The sequence below is a fragment of the Mesoplodon mirus genome, assembly GCF_964341445.2.
Source record: "Mesoplodon mirus genome assembly, chromosome: 12".
Lineage (NCBI taxonomy): Eukaryota > Metazoa > Chordata > Mammalia > Artiodactyla > Ziphiidae > Mesoplodon > Mesoplodon mirus.
In genome coordinates this window covers 75428288-75445811 of record NC_138988.1, presented here as the reverse complement: position 1 = coordinate 75445811, position 17524 = coordinate 75428288, and the positions used below count along the sequence as shown (strand labels likewise).

Here is a 17524-nt window from a genome sequence, read left to right as displayed (position 1 = left end):
TCCCTACCATTCAGGCTCAGCTGCTTTTTATATATCACTGGTTTAACTTGCTACTAAGGAGCCTGTGGTTGAAGAACTTCCTCTTGGTGTTGGGAACTAAGAACCATTTACGTCCTTCTGTACGGTTGCTGATAAACCGCTATGAGGGAACGTTATAGTCAGCAAAAAGGTACTCTAGCCTTCTCCCAGCACTGACCTTTGCATGTCTGTCTGCCGCCCCCTCCACAGGCTCACTGCCAGTATGCTGGGGCAGGGCTGGCATTCCCAAGGAAACAAGGTGTGCCGCCAGCATTGTCTTTATTGGTTATTCACTAGTGCTCCCCCTACCTCCCCCCACTACCTGTCTTGGCCTCTAGAAGGTCAATGAAACCAAAGTTTCTACCACATTACTTTTCTATTTGACCCCTTCCAGTCAACTGAATTGTTAAAAATTTGTTCAACTTGATCTGTACAGCACCCAGGGGAGATTTTTTTTTTAACTTCTCCCTAGATTAGGAAAGGAAGTTTTGGAAAATGATACCCGAGACATCTCCACAAACTAATGAGGCACTTTGCTACATTAATGCAACATTGAGGAGTATAAAAAGGTGTATAAGTAGTATGTACATTTTTATTGTTACAGTTCTGGTAATCTTAAAATTTTCAGTATATACGTTTCATCCAGTGAATATCAAGCACCTATTGTGTGCAAGGCACTGTGAAGAATTCTTGACTTTAAGAAATCTACAAATCTAGTAGGGAAAGAGCCATATATACAGTAAGCACTATCTTTTATTAGATATTTAACTGCCACAAAAGTGGAAGGTCTTTCTGGAGGAAGAAATCATTTGCTAGACACAGTGGTTTTCAAATGTTCCCCCTTCAAATTACAGACCCCCAATTTATAAATAAGCTAAAATAAGCCTAAAAGTACCAGTTTGAGTACATGTATGGGAAGGGGGACTATGTATACCGTTCTCCCTACCCTCTTATCTCCCCCCACCCCCCGCCACTACTCAGTTCATCTTTGATTGGGTTCTCTGTGTAATCAACATTTCCCATATCAGAAAAGCCAAAACTGACTTTCCACACATAAGAATGGAGATGAAGAATACAGTACTATAAACATGGACTAGTGCAAAAAGCTACAATAATTCATTTAAAACCCTAAGCTAAAGATTCACACTTCAGTAGGGAAGAGATGAACATGCCAGTGACCCTGAAGGGCCAAGCATTTACCTCTTACATTTGTATTTAGGGTTTAAGGAAATGACATCGCCCTCTACAAACCTGGTGGGCTGTTACTATCTTCTAGATGGGTATTTCTCAAACTTGTTAATATACAAATTCAGTAGGGGTGGGGGTAAGGCTGAGACTATTTCTAACAAGTTCTCTGGTGGTGCAGCTGCTGCCCCTCAAAATCACACTTGGAGTAACAAGGTCCTAGAGATGATCTAGTTCTGATCATGACTTAGCCAATCTAAACAGAGTTCCTGAGCTGGTCCAGTAACAGTCTCATTGCAAGAGGTAGAAGGGCCAGTGGCTAAAATTGTGGCTATCATAGGGTTTACTTGAATGAAATTCAGTATTTATGGAGTAGCTTCTGTGTACACAGTCCTGCCCTAAATTAGTTACCACTTTAGGGTTTCAGGTCTTCACCTCACATAAAAAAATTTTTTTAAACTTTTTTTTCACTCAGTTCCTTTTATGTGCCAATGTTAAGCTACATACTTTAAGTACATTTTTCTTAATCTTCAATAATCTAAGATTATCTTCAATAATCTTAATCTTCAATTATCTCAGTTTTACACATGAGGAAAGTGACTTGCTCAAGGCTGTATTCCAAGAGGCAAAGCCAGGTTTGGAACCAGATCTCTCAATGTTCCAAGGCCCAGGCATTTTAAACTGTATGACACTGCTTCCCTAAAGACTAACAATTAAAAACTCAATAGAGTTGTATCTCTGGAAGATGCGTTTTTACATCCCTGTCAACAAAGAATTAGAATCCCTGAGGTGGGAGCCTTAACATCTAACCGGATTATTTTCCTTATTAAAAATTTTATAGTTATAAATTTCCTTGAGAAGTGAACATATTTCCGTCTCCCAGTTACAAATAAAATACTAAAACCCTGCAGCAAGCCTGAGGGCAGCACTAGTGTGTTAATGGCTTAAAAAATGATTCCAATGTCTGCATGCCCTCAGGCCTAGGGCGTTTATTATTGGAGGCCAAAGGGCTCTTGGGATTTCTTTTGCCTTGAGGAGAACTGGCAGGAACAACCTGGGGGTTTGAGGAGTGGGGCTGCAAAAAGGATTTCTGCAAGTCCAATGCAAAATGATAGTCTGTATGTTCTGGCATCTCCCATACAGGTACCAGAGAGCCACACTTCTCACAGGGCACTTGGTCCTCAGCAGCCAGAAGACTGGAGGTAGTAGATGCCTTCTGAGCCACCTCCAGAGCAGACTTGGAAGTTAAAGAAGCAAGGCTGCTTAGGCTGTTCTGGGCCAAATCCATCTCTGCAGGAGTTGCTTTGAAGGATCCTAGCTTCAACACCTTTTCACAGACAGGGGCACAATCTGGACACTCTGTTGGAAGACAATTTGGTAACTCTTTAGGACTGGACTGTGGTTTTTGTGGAGGGAAGAAAACATTAATAAGCTGTTTCTGCTTTAGAAGCAGACTTTTCTGTTTAAAGAAGGGCTCAGTTCCTGAAGTACGACTGGTTTGGAAAGGTAATGAGGGCTTGGAGGGTGAATTGCTTATGGGGGCCTGAGTAGTGGCAGTAAGAGAAGAAAGTGAAGCTTCTTTGACTTTCTGCTTTTCTGCAGCTTTCTGGAAGAATGATTCCAGAGAAGTGGTTGCTTTCTTAGTGGTTGTCACCGCTGGGCCATTTTCCTGGGTCTTAGCTTCTGAACTGGTAATTGGCACCTTTGACGGAGAACTTGGGTCACTGCTCAAGAAGATGGTGATGTCTGTGCCAGGTGAAGGGGCAGAGGCAGAGAATTTGGTAGCGCAGAGGAGAACCATTGTAAGGGGAGGGGACCTGAAGAGAAAGTAAAAGAGTAAGGTTAGCACCAGGTCACAGGTTCCGTCTGTAAATGACTGGGATTCTGGTTCTGCCACACAAGGAAACTGTTACTGCAGTGGTTCTCAAACTTTAGGGTACATTGGATTAATAGATTCAGTAGACCTGGGATGGGCAGAGAATTTGCCATTCTAACAAGTTCTCAGGTGATGCTGATGTTGCTGGTCTAGGACCACACCTTGAGAACCACTGCCTTTGGTGAACACCTACCAAGTCAGACGTAAGTTGGATACCCTGACAGCTGGGTTTACTGTTTTCATAAGATACTTCTGCAGAGCTGCTGAAATTCAGGGTTGAGGCAAGAAACTATTCAGGGCAATAAAAAAGCTTTAGAATATTTAGACTGGAAAGACTTTTGAAAAAATCCTCTTATGCACTCTTCTGTTTTTAAACAGAACCAGAACTCTGACAGACTTTCAACTCTGGAATTTTTAGAGAATGAAATTTCACAACTGCTTTGGTTATCTGGTCTCAGAAATATTTCAAGAAATTCCTGTCATAAAGTTCCTCATTGTGTCTAATTACCCAAATAACTTTTCACATGGGTTGAATTTTGGAAGATGAAATGTGCTTTTATATACAGATTAGTCCCTTGATGAGGTAAATTTAAAAATTATCATGACTATTCTCCTCTTTCATGCTCTGGGATAGTCTTATAATCAGACAAGGTTATGCTTCCCTGTCAATATTTCACACTCTTGGTGAGCAGTATTTGTTATAGCCTGTCAATTTACAAGGTTTAATGTGAACATAGTATCACAATTATCATTTGGTTCAGTAAAACCGTTCAATATTTGAAAATAAACAAATATACCAGGAAGTAAAAGTAAATTATTCTAAGTAAAGAACAAAGACTCTAACTTTAGAGACCCATACATGTAGTACCCTTATATTCAGATATGCAGTAACTTAGGTGCCTAACTAAACTTTTCTTTTTATAATCTCCAATGTAGATATATAAATAAACAACCAATTTATCTTCCTCACATAATTATATTTACATTGTGAATCTGGAATACTTTTTTCAATTTAAGAGGCTATGTTAAATAAATAATTACGGGATTCCAATACTGAAAATCATTAATATCTGGACAGTATATACTTGATTATCTTTAATGGCCAGCTGAAGTGAAGTTTATTATTATGACATTTGGTATTACACCAGTGGAGCTTGTAACTGAGTTGGGATGTGAGACAGAGATTACTGGTGAATAGGTCACTTTCATTATCAAGGAAGATGATTTTAAGATAGAACCATCAAGCAGTTGAGAGAAAAGTTCCCTGAAACTTGAGTTCTGTACTCCTAAGTACAATTGGTCATTCCCCTGACTATAGCAAATTGATATAGGCAGGGATAGTATTGGTTCACTCTGCCTCTCAAACCAAATGTAGGCAAAGAGGCTGCAGCTGAGCTGCCTTGTTTCTGGTGCTTCTACTGTGTCCTACCCCAGCTGGAATGCTTATATACCCACTAATTTTAAATAAAGACAGGGTTTAAGTCTCAAAAGAAGATGAGTTAGAAGGAAACTCACCATTCAGTTTGGGTTCCTGAAGTGTTACAGTTCCTGATGACAGCAAACGCATCATGGCTCATCTTGTGAGCATCATAGCGAGTAAGGGCACAGCAGCGGCGCAGGCTGCTGAGACGTTTGTCTCCTTGTACGCGAATGCTCACGACCAACTGAGTGGCCACCCTGTCATTCTGTGGGTGTAAATGGATTGAGACAGAACTGAAGTTACCTTGAGCATGTGGATTCTATATAGTGAACTCTGTGAGAGGAAAAACCAGGGTGAGAGAATGGTTTGGGAACAGGTTTAATTTTCTTTAATTTTGTGCTGTTTCTGAGTATAAATAATTGGAGAAGACATAATTTAGATGATGGAATATTAGAATATCTAGGATATTTTGACAGGTAATGGGAACAGGACAGAATAAATGAAAATGAATTCTTCTGACTGTTTTGTTTTGTTTTGTTTTTTGGTGGTGTCTGTGCAGGAAGATTATACTAAATACTTGTAATACTATATTCTAGTTTGTGACTGAAGGAGGGTTCATGTAAGTCATTGAAAGGGTGTCAGGATTGAATAGTGGATCTATTCTTTAATCTGCTCTGATGCTCTTATGCTTAAGAAGAGCAGAAGTGGACTTACCTGGTGGCACAAGTGGTTAAGAATCTGCCTGCCAACGCAGGGGACACGGATTCAATCCCTGGTCCGGTAAGATTCCACATGCCGCAGAGCAACTAAGCCCATGTGCCACAACTACTGAGCCTGCGCTCTAGAGCCCGCGAGCCACAACTGCTGAGCCCATGTTCCACAACTACTGAAGCCCGTGCACCTAGAGCCCGTGCTCCTCAACAAGAGAAGCCACCGCAATGAGAAGCCCACACACTGCTAGGAAGACTAGCCCCTGCTCGATGCAACTAGAGAAAGCCCGCATGCAGTAACGAAGATCCAACGCAGCCAAAAATTAATTAATTAATTAATTTAAAAATACGTGTTTGTTAAATGCATAAATATTTCAATCTTAACAACAACAAAAAACAGCAGTGGTTTCCGCTAGCACCTCCTTACAGCCCATCTATAGAAGATAAAGTGTAGTGAGCCTGCTTCTAGAGAGCATGATCATTGATTCACTTTTCAGTGACGTCTAAGCACCTGAATACTCTTGATGCAAAGCAAACTAAGAAATAAAGGTCAAGAGGCAAGAAGGTAAAAAGTATACATAGGGATCCCCTCAAAATCAAAAGATTCTAGTGAGAAGAAATACTCCTAAGACAAACAAACCAAGGGCAGCAACCAACTTCTAGGTAAAAATACATTTTGTATTTTTGTGCATTTTGTAAATACAGTTTATACAGATTTGTATATCTCAAGAGAATACAAATAGGCAATTACAAACAAGTCCTTGTTGACTAAAACCGTTCAACTATAACTGACTGCCTACTATGTATCAGGCACTATCTAGAGATACAGGAGAGAACAAAATAAAGTCCAGGCCCTTCTGGATCTTATCTTGTAGTAGGAGCTGCATATAATAAACAAGTAGGCATGTAATAGAAATGACCACAAAGTGCCATGGAAAACAGAGTAAGGCAGGGAGTGATGAAGGCTGCTGATATGACAGGGTAGTTGGGGAGAAGGTGAAGGTAAAATTTACTTGGTGTGTTAAATAAACGGGGAGGAGACCAGCAAGTGGAGTCTAGAGGGGAGTGAGCTAGGGGGAGATGATAGGACATAAGGTCATTGACTGTTAGAGAATAAAGAGATGAGAACGGAGTGACACCTAGTGGGCAAAGTCAAATAGGCCCATAACACAACCTCTTTATGTTGCCTCCCAAAGAACAAACATTTACCACCACCTCAGCTAAAAAGGGGCAAACAGGTAATTATAGATGATTCCTGACAGTATACAGTTGATGTCTCAACTGGAGAGGACACATCAAACAATACCATCAGGAAAATGGAAAGAAAATCCACAGAATGGGAGAAAATATTTGCAAATTATATATTTGACAAGGGACTTATACCCAGAATACACACAGAACTTTTAAAACTCAATATAAAGAGACAACCCATTTCAAAAATGGGCAAAGGATCTCGACAGACATTTCTCCAAAGAAAATAAAATAGCCAATGAGCACCTAAAAACCATAAGACACCACTTCACACCCACCAAAAATTTTTAAAAAGACAATAACAAAGATATAGAGAAATTAGAACCCTCTTACATTGCTGGGAGTGTAAAATAGTGCAGCAACGGTCTGGTATGCTAACATAGAGTTGCCATGTGACTCAGCAATTCTACTCCTAGGTATATATACAAGGGAAATGAAAACATGTCTACACAAAAACCTGTACATGAATGTTCACAGCAACATTATTCATAATAACCAAAAAGTGAAAACAAATAACCATTCTCTGATGAATTGATAAATAAAATGTGGTATATCCATTCAATAGAATGTTGTGATAAAAAGGAATAAAGTACTGATAGATGCTACAATATGGGTGAACCTTGAAAATATTATGTTAATTGAAAGATTTCAAGCCAGTCATAAAAGGCCACATGTTATATTATTCCATAGATATGAAATGTCCAGAATAATTAAGTCTATAGAGACAGAAAGCAGACTAGTGGTTGCATAGGCCTGGGGGAGTAACTATTAGTGGGTATAGGATTTCTTTTCTGGGTTATGAAATGTTCTTAAATTGATGATGGAATAGTTGAACAACTCTGAAATATACTAAAACTACTGAACTGTATACTATAAATGGGTGAATTTTATGGTATGTAAATATATATATGTATCAATAGAGCTTTTTTTTTAAAAGATAGAAGATAAACTAATCATCAGATGTTTCATGTTTGACCTAAGACTCTGTCTCTAAAACTGTGAGTACTTCTTTGACACATGAACTATGTTAAAGCCAAATAATTTACAGTCCAATCCCTAAATGTCCTGCTTGATGGTTCTGTACTCTGATGAAGATCCACTGTATATTCAGAGTTGCAGTAACATTTAGATAATATACAAAAAAGTAAAAGCAAATGGTAATGAGGGAGACAGGAGTAGTCAGGTCTTACGTTCACAGATCCAGGCTTTTGAGAATCAAACTGAGTTTTATGGCAGTTTTATGGGAAAAGATAAAAGATTTCTTAAAATTTTCCAGCTGGTATCTTTTTGTATCTTTGTTTCTACTCCATAAGGTAAGGAGCAACTTGTATTTAAATCCCAAAGCTCACCCCAGGAATAAAGAAAGAAAATCTTACATCATTTCGGTCCTTGATTAGTCTCTCCTCTAGTTCCTGGGCTAATTGCAAAAGCCACCATTGTACCTAAAAAAAGTATTGAGACTTTAATCTTTCATTTAAGGACTCTAGGTTTATTATAGAACTAAATGGTGGTTTTGTTCAGTTCTCCCCAAAATGGAAGTGTGCAACAAAGTCTCCCCTGTAACGATCCCCAGATCATAGAAATCTTCAGTACTCTGACCTGCCCTAGCTCAAGATCTTTCATTCTTTTCCTTCTGGCATGCCATCAGGTGAGTTTCAGGCATGTTCCAGCTCTGAGAAAAAAAGACACAAACTTGAGGCACAATATCCTGGCCTCAGAAGATTTCACCTACAAAAAAATGAGTAATTCCATTTCAAACTTCAATCAGCTCCATTCTATTTCTTTTTAGATGGAAGAAAGGGAAAAAATAATTTAAAAAAAAAAATCCCAAGTTAAACTAATCAATTTTCAGCACACAAAAAACCTTCTATTTCCTTCATATTTTACAGTATAAAGGTCCCATCTAACTTTCCACAGCTACCAAAACCTACCCACCAACTCCCTTAAAAGAGGCAATGTTCTGTCAAGAATGTCTGCCTACCTGTTCCCGAGCAGCCAGAGCTGTTTTTCCTGGGAAGTTCTTGCTGCAGCCAATGGTTTTGTATATTTGCCTGGGTTTAACTGGATCATGTTCAATCCCCCGGCACATGGCATATAGCCAAGATCTAATAAAACCAGCAAAAAAGTTTAAGGTGAAAGCAAATGATTATTCTTGTTAAAACAAAATACCTATATTATACTACCTTTTATCCCTTTCATGAAAAAGGAAAAATTTGTTCAAAATTAAGTACACCTCACCCGTAACAGAATCCTTGCCCTTCCCAATGAATTCCAGTAATGATAAATTGCCAAGGAGAACACATTATGCTTTCTAAAGCCAAGTCATCATTTGTATTTTCGGAAAAGTGCCAACTAAGCCACAGATTTCATATCCCCAAGTATTTTTGGTACTTACTAAGCATAAATCAAGGATTTTTAAGAGAACAGCATCTTAGCACACATAAATGTTGTACATGTATATATCAGAGCTTCAAAGTAACAGTTCCTATCTACCGACCTATTTAGGCACGTGAAAAAAACTAGACTAATAGGTTATAATGATTTAATTATTTTTTTTGGTGGTACGCGGGCCTCTCGCTGCCGTGGCCTCTCCTGTTGCAGAGCACAGCCTCCAGACGCGCAGGCTCAGCGGCCATGACTCACGGGCCCAGCCGCTCCGCGGCATGTGGGATCTTCCCGGACTGGGGCACGAACCCGTGTCCCCTGCATCGGCAGGCGGACTCTCAACCACTGCGCCACCAGGGAAGCCCAATGATTTAATATTTTAAAGCAAAAGGACCAATGCAATTACCTCGAGGAGCAAATATTAACCTAAAGATAGGTCTAGATTTTACCTGATGCTCTTGTCTACATTTGAATTTAGCATATCCATAAAGGTTATGATTGAAAAGTATTAGGAATCACTTACCCATTCTTCTCCCCAAAATGACTCTGGAGCTGGGATTCAGTGAACTGGGTCAGTTCTCCCATGTATTCTACCCCCAGGATTTCAATGACAGAAGCCCCTAGCTTTCCTCCAAGACTACGGCTAACAACAACCAAAAAAAGACAAAAGATTTATAGGTCACATCATAAATATCTAGTTAGCAGTAGATACAAAACATTCTGCCTGTATAAGAAGCTCTCCAGAAAGTTCAGGGAAAATGAGAACACACACTGGTCCTGTAAACTACTGATTTTCTAGCATAAGACTAGACGACTCTGGGAATTCAGTACTCTGGAAGTTAGGGCCTGGGAAGAAGATTAACCATAGCATAAACACAAGGGTAAAGTCATTAATTAGTTATCAAGTCAACTGTGTATAAAACTTTCAATTATACAGGATCTACTGTCCCATTTAGGGATTAAAATTCCACCTCCAAAACAAACCCCTTCCATAGCTAAAACCTTTTATACTTAAGAATATAGTAAAAAAAAAAAAAAACTCTTCAGCTTTGCCTTTGAGATGTCTAATAATATGTCCTCAACCTCTCTGTTCAGTCCTTTTTCCATCACTTATCTTCCTCAATATGGTCCCAGTTCACTGGAAATATACTTTCTCCCTCTTGGTGCTCAAAACAGTCTCCAAATTGGTATTTCTCTTCTATTCTCACCTGACTCTCCGAATTGTGCCAATCTCAAAACAAAATCCCATGCCTTTTTCATAAGTCCTTCTCAGATGACTTTTATGAACTTTGGTAACTACCTGTACAATTCATTTAGCAGTTACTCACAGTTACTCACTCTTGATGATAGCACTTTCACTATTGTTTTGAACAGTTATATCTTGGCCCTTCAACAATATTATAAGCCCTTGTCAAGGACACACTATTGGTATGCACAACCTAGTTATTAATTTTATTTGGGAGCAATTCAGTAGCCCTGAACAGCTTGATACGCTACTAGAACAAAGAAAAGAAGTAAAATTCCTATTTGTTATTTAGTAACAGGCTTGAGTAAAAAACCTAGAAGGAAGTTAAACATATGGCTAAAAAAAAGTTCATTTTTTAAAATTCAGGATTAAGTATCTTCCACAGATAATCCGGAATTGAAAGTTCATTAAGAAAAAAATCTCAGTATGTTTGTAAAATTTTCTGTGTCATCTCCCTCCTGTCCCCATGGTACCTATTTTCCCTGGCTCCAATCCTTAAGGAAAAGAAGAAACTACAACCAGAGAGGGCCTTCACATATATAGAAGTGAAATCTAAGGTGCTCCCTGAATACTTACATTTTGCTAATAGGCACTTGGCTGAAGAGCTGTGGGACTGACCCATGTGAGACCAGGGTCTGCCCGTTGGGCTTGTTTAGTCCACAGGCCAGCTTTGCCAGAACCTGGAGCATGGAAAGTATAAAAACCCCATTACTGTCAACACCCACACACAGAGTTGGTGAATATTAACACACACATATACACGCATACACAAGGCACAGCTTAAGGGCTGTAACTAATGGTTTCCACGTTAAAAACAAAAACAAAACCAGAAACTCAAGACATCTCCAAAGCTTGGTGTCCCACAATATCCACATTGGAAAACATGACCCACTATCATTATCCTCATTGTTCTTTCCACGTCTTCCATTCTCAGTCTTTCTTTAGTCATTTATTCCACCCTCGTCTATTCCTTAAGGTTTTCCTACTTCAAGAGGGTGAAAAAGTAGAGAAGCTACAGAAGAGACTTAAGATGCATTTCTTAGTATGTCCATATGAAAATGCTAAAACAAACTCATTTTACCCTACTCCATTTATATACATTTCTTGATTAATGGTTAGTCCATTTTGAGTCCCGGATTTAATACAGATTACCATCATTTAGTATCTGTGATAAAGACTGGGCTCAAAATCATTGTCCAATAGCAAACATCTTCTTATACTAAATAAGATTTCAAAATGAAAAAACCCTTGAGAAGTCTTTTCAAAGAATAAGGTACTTCAGTGGTATCATTTAACAACTTATAATTGGTAGGAAAAATATAAAATCACTCTTCAAATTCATTGGAGATTCTCTGAAACTTCTACTAGGCTACATTTAGTCTAAATTACTACATTGAGACTTTTGTTTCCCCTCCCTCCACCTAACCAGAAAAAAAAAAACCCCAAAACTCTACTGTGTAGTTTGGCAGCTTTCCTCTTCTTGGGAATTCCCTGGCGGTCCAGTGGTTAGGACTCGGTGCTCTCACTGCCGTGGGCTGGGGTTTAATCCCTGGTTGGGGAACTAAGATCCCACAAGCTAAGCAGTGTGGGACTTTCCTCTTCTTGAGTGAGGGAGAGAAGGTAGTAACTAGGAATAATCAGCCACTGCCCAACTACTGAGTCTACACCAAAGGGGATGAAGATCCCAGGGCCACACTGCAGTTTAATCAGAAAGCACAGAACAAAAGCATAGAACACCCAGAATTCTACATAAGAAGTGAGATAATACTAGAAAATTCAGCAACCGAAAAGAAAAGAAATAGGTTCCTACTAGACTCCTCCTTTCTTTGTTTGCTTGCAGGATCTTACTTCCCTGTCCAGGGACTGAACCCAGGGCCCCCGGCAGTGAAAGCGCTGAGTCCCAACCACTGGACCACCAGGGAATTCCTGCCTCCTCCTTTCTTTGGATAGTTCAGTCATTAAGGAAATACTGTGGATACAACTATGTAAATAACCATTTCCAGCAAAATTTTCAGCCTGCTTCTTAGGAAAGTAGATGTGCAATGTCAATTCCCATGTTAAAGAATTACTTAGGTTTTTATTTGGTCTTCACCGTGAAGTTTAAGTAGAAACCCATTTCAAAGTATATGTGTAATGATTTAAATGCCCCACTCATATCTATCCTGGCTGTTTGTTTTTTGTTTTGTTCTTCTTCTTCTTTTTTTTTTTTTTTTTGTTTTTTTGTTTCTATGCCTGCTGTGTTTAACTACAGATATCTGTGTTCCTCTTTGAAATCTACTATTAGCCTTCACCTTATTGTGTGAAATCCCGGCTGAACACTGAAAACCAGTCTGCCTCTCTATGGCTGCTCTCATTTCCTCCACGATCACTGCTCCCACAGTGAGCTGTAGGTCTGGAGAGGTGGTGTTATCAGTCTGAAGAGAATCAAGCCATTGCAATAAGCCTTGTTTTCGCATTTCCTCTGAAAAAGTTGAGAGGTAACAGTTAGACTTCTTTTTTTTTTTAATCAGGGTTTTATTTGTGTTATCTAATGCAGAAATGCTTAGATTTCAGGTACTTTACATATGTAGGTTTTCACCAAAAATGGCAGCCATTTTAGAAGACTATTCAGTATCACAACAGAGATCAATTTCTCCTTCATACCAATTCTAGCAGCCTCATCTCCCAGCATAGGCTGAACCCTATAAGCTCTAATAAGCAACAAATATTTTGTATTGTCTTTCATGAGTAATAATTTAAAAGTACATCTGTTTTCTCTCTCCAGTTTTTGAACTTTCTTCTTCCAACTTCCCTTGAACATCACTAAGAATTCTATTAAGTTACTCAATTAGAAAATATTCAGAATTATCGCACACTTCAGTATAAACTTAAGTTAGCATTTATGTATTTTTAGAGATTGGTTCCAGTTGAATAGCTTAAGTCCAATCAGAGGCACTAGAAGATTTATTCTCTTGACAAACTATTTAAATTAGAAGTAGCTTTGTACCTTAGGGCTTTGAAAATACCTTACTATCCAATTTAGAACTAGTCACAGTTTTGAAAAACATTTAAAAAGTATTATATAACAAGGAAGTTAGGAAATATACACATGCTGTTTTAAAGAGGCTGTAATGAGGTATGAACGAGGCAAGAAAATTCAAAATATCTTGGAGAGGTAGAGTGAAGGGTCACATATATGGAGAAGAGGAGGAAGATGAGCACATAGAAGGAAGTATTTTCCAGCTATTAAGGACTGCTGTTTCTCTCCTTTGCTGGTCTATCTCCCTCCTCTAACACCATAACTGCAGATACAGAGCAACGTTCTCCTCTTCTCTGTATATACGGTTTTTCTCTTGGTGAACTGGTACTGGCTTATGTTTCAATTTGCTTATGCTAAGTACATGCAAATCTTAATCTCTATCCCCAAACTCTTAACTTTAATCCCTTATTTCTACCTCCCTACAGAAAAAGTCTTCTTGAATTTTTCATTACAGTATCAAACAAAATATTACTAAAGTCAACCTTTATTATATCTTCCTCCCCAAAGGTTCTCTTTCCCAAACAACTCCCTATTTCTTAAAGGTTTAAAATCTAATATTGGCTTCTTTTTTTTAAAATTAATTAATTTTTATTTTTGGCTGCCTTGGGTCTTCGTTGCTGCACACGGTCTTTCTCTAGTTATGGCAAGCGGGTGCTACTCTTCGTTGAGGTGCGCAGCCTTCTCATTGCGGTGGCTTCTCTTGTTGCAGAGCGCGGGCTCTAGTAGTTGCAGTACACGGGCTTAGTTGCTCCTTGGCATGTGGGATCTTCATGGACCAGGGCTCGAACCCATGTCCCCTTCGATGGCAGGAGGATTCTTAACCACTGCAACACCAGGTAAGTCCCTTGGCTTCTTTTCTTTTATTCTCCTTTATTATAGTTATTTAGTTATCAAAGCCCACTTCAAAATATTTCACATATCCATTGCAACCCACTGTATTTTATTCAGCTTTTCATCATTCTTGCCTAGGCCACCTCAAATTTCTTTGTTTGTGGTTTTTGTTTGTTTGTTTTTGGCTGCACCGTGCAGCATGTGGGATCTTAGTTCCCAGACCAGGGATCAAACCTGTGCCCCCAGCAGTGGAAGCACAAAATCTTAACCACTGGACCACCAGGGAAGTCCCCATAAATTTATAGTTAACTCTTGAAAATCAGGTAGTGTTAAGTCTTCCAACTTAGTTCTTTTTCAAAATTGTTTTGCTATTCCACATCCTTTGCATTTCCATACAAATTTTAGAATCAGTTTATCAATTTCTATAAAATCCTGCTGGGATTTTGGAGGGAATGCAATGAATCTGTAGGTCAATTTGGGGAGATTTGAACTCTAATATTATTTAATCTTTCAATCCATGAGCATGGTCTCTTCATTGATTTCATCTTTAATTTGTCAGTGATGTTTTGTAGTTTTCACTGAACTAGTTTTTCCACATATATTGTTAAATATATCTCTAATAATTTTATGGTTTTAATGCTATTGCTTTTTAAATTTCAACTTCCCATTTTAAATTATAATATATAGAAATACAATCAATTTTTGCATATTGACTTTGTCCCCTGCAACCTTGCTAATCTCACTTATTCTAGGTTCTTTTTTGGGGGGCGGGTAGTAGATTCCCTAGGATTTTCTATAAACATGGGCATGTCACCTGCATTTGACTAGAACTATTGTAAGAGTGAGCACTGGTAATTTGTGCCAAAACTTCGGGATTAAACTGATAAACCTCTAGCTATGGCCCACAACTCTAGGGACCATAACTACAAAAGAGAAGTCCCTATACTGGTAACGGGTGTACCTTCCTCTGTGCTATGAGCTGATTAGTGCCTTCCAAGCTCCCTCTGGTTGTTGGCAGAATTTATCATCTTGGGGACTTCCCTGGTGGCAAAATGGTTTAGAATCTGCCTGCCAGTGCAGGGGACGTGAGTTCGATCCCTGGTCCGGGAAGATCCCACATGCCACGGAGCAACTAAGTCTGTGTGCTACAGCTACTGAGCCTGCGCTCTAGAGCCTGCGAGCCACAACTACTGAGCCCACGAGCCACAGCTACTGAGCCCGTGAGCCACAACAACTACCGAGCCCATGCCCCTTGAGCCCGTGCTACACAGCAAGAGAAGCCACCGCAATGAGAAGCCCGTGCACAGCAACAAAGAGTAGACGCATCTAGAGAAAGCCCGTGCACAGCAACGAAGACTCAACACAGCCAAAAATAAATTAATTAATTAAAATAAATTAAAATAAAAAATTTATCATCTTGTGGCTGTAGGATTGAAGTCCCCATTTTCTTGCTGGCTGTCAGCAGAGGGCAGCTCTCAGAGCATAGCCATGGGGGCTTCTCCAAAGGCCCTCTTACAATCTGGCAGCTTACTTTGTCAAAGCCTGCAAGGAGTCTAGCCAACTCTTACAGCTCTCAACTTTGGCAGTTGATTGATTTATTTTTTAAATTTTTTATTTAATTTTTATTATTATTATCATTATCATCTTGTTTTTTGGCTGCTCCGGGTGGTATGCGGGGATCTCAGTTCCCTGACCAGGGATCAAATTCATGCCCCCTGCAGTGGAAGTGTGGAGTCTTAACCACGGGACCTCCAGGGAAATCCCTGACAGTTGATTTATATTTTTTTATACCACTACACAACTGTTTCTTATTATATGCATTCACATGTTCAATACTTGCTTAGAAATAAATGAATTAAGAGGAAGCAAACAGAGAACAAATGAGTTCTTTAGCTAACACAAACCAGTTACAAAATGGCCCCAAAGGGTAAGTTTTCACTCTGGCAATTTTTGAGTATTATTTTTAATTAATCTTACTACTTAAACTTTCCACACACATAACTATTTCAGAAACAGAAAAAACAAAGTTGCAAATGCAGCATGGCTGAGTAGGACCCATTAAGAGGCACCACGGTAAAGCTGAATGGGAACTTCAGTATAAAAACATCACAGGGCTTCCCTGGTGGCGCAGTGGTTGAGAGTCCGCCTGCCGATGCAGGGGACACGGGTTCGTGCCCCGATCCCGGAAGATCCCACATGCCGCGGAGCGGCTGGGCCCGCGAGCCATGGCCGCGGAGCCTGTGTGTCCGGAGCCTGTGCTCCGCAACGGGAGAGGCCACAGCAGTGAGAGGCCCGCGTACAGCAAAAAAAAAAAAAAAAAAAAAAAAAACATCACAAATATCTCGACTCTTTTTCCTAGCTTTGAAATATGTCACATCCACGGAAAACAATTTCTGGGAGGGTATATGCACTTAGATCAGCTAATTTCTGTTATGAGGTGTTTTTTTTTTATTACACGCATCATATGAAGACTCAGGAGTATGACATATCATCATAAATCATTTCCTAGACATTGTACTGTTCTGAGCACTCTAAATAATAAGATGATATCACTGCATCTCGAAGCTTAATATTTAAACTAGACACAATAAAGCAACTTCTTCCTTCACATATGAATACCTTTTATTTCCTCATACAGAAATAAGATTTCTTTAAAACACTGGCATTTTACATAAAAACGTAAGAAAGATAGGTATAGAAGAGGAGCATGTCCATTTGAAATAACATTTGACCACCAACAAAGGTATGTACCATCGTCTTCACCAGAGAGCTCTTCAACAATGAGTTGTCCTCCAAAACCAATGTAACGTGTAATAATATTTCTTATTCTGAGGTATGTAGGTTTCAGTGGGTCTGTGAATCTCCTGAAAACTACATGCAAAACTGTCTTACATGTAGATTTTTCTGAGGCAAGCAAGGGTTCACAGCTTTCAACAGATTTTCAAAAGGGCATATAGCCTTCAAAAAAACCCTTAAACAGCAAATAATTTAAAGTACTATAAAACCAAACACAACCACACAATATCTATGGGATACAGCAAAAGCAGTCCTAAGAGCGAAGTTCATAGAGATACAGGCCTTCCTCAAAAAAACAAGAAAAATCTCAGGGACTTCCCTGGCGGTCCAGTGGTTAAGATTCTGCGCTTCCACTGCAGGGGGCGTGGATTCAATCCCTGGTTGGGAACTAAGATTCCACATACTGTGCGGTGCAGCCAAAAAAAAAAAAAAAAAAAACCAAAGAAAAACCCAGAAAAATCTCAAATAAACAATCTAACCTACTACCTATGAGAATTAGAAAAAGAAGAACAAACAAAACCTAAAGTCAGCAGAAGGAAGGAAATAATAAAGTATTATGAAACCAATTCCAAATGTTTATTTTAAAAAATTAGCTACACAGTAAAATGTAGTACACAAAGCTAAGCACCCCCACAAAAAAAAAAAAGAAAGAAAGAAAGAAAAAAAAAACAATAACAGGACTTCCCTGGTGGTGCAGTGGTAAGAATCTGCCTGCCAATGCAGGGGACACGGGTTCAAGCCCTGGTCTGGGAAGATCCCACATGCCACGGAGCAGCTAAGCCTGCGA

The 17524-nt window shown here is 39.2% G+C and overlaps 1 protein-coding gene across 3 annotated transcripts in view; it reads right to left on the bottom strand.

Annotated features, from left to right (window-relative positions):
* Nucleotides 1–590: 590 nt before the first annotated feature.
* The window catches only part of POLH (DNA polymerase eta), a 29889-nt gene continuing 12955 nt past the window's right edge, over nt 591–17524 (bottom strand). For all 3 annotated transcript variants that reach the window (XM_082638420.1, XM_082638421.1, XM_082638422.1), the window contains 7 exons: nt 12383–12552; nt 10668–10771; nt 9369–9488; nt 8442–8565; nt 7837–7902; nt 4595–4764; nt 591–3020 (listed from right to left, as the gene is read on the bottom strand). In XM_082638420.1, coding sequence (XP_082494546.1) covers nt 2132–3020; nt 4595–4764; nt 7837–7902; nt 8442–8565; nt 9369–9488; nt 10668–10771; nt 12383–12552 — 1643 coding nt within the window. In that variant the 3' untranslated portion in view covers nt 591–2131. The remainder of the gene's footprint in view (nt 3021–4594; nt 4765–7836; nt 7903–8441; nt 8566–9368; nt 9489–10667; nt 10772–12382; nt 12553–17524) is intronic.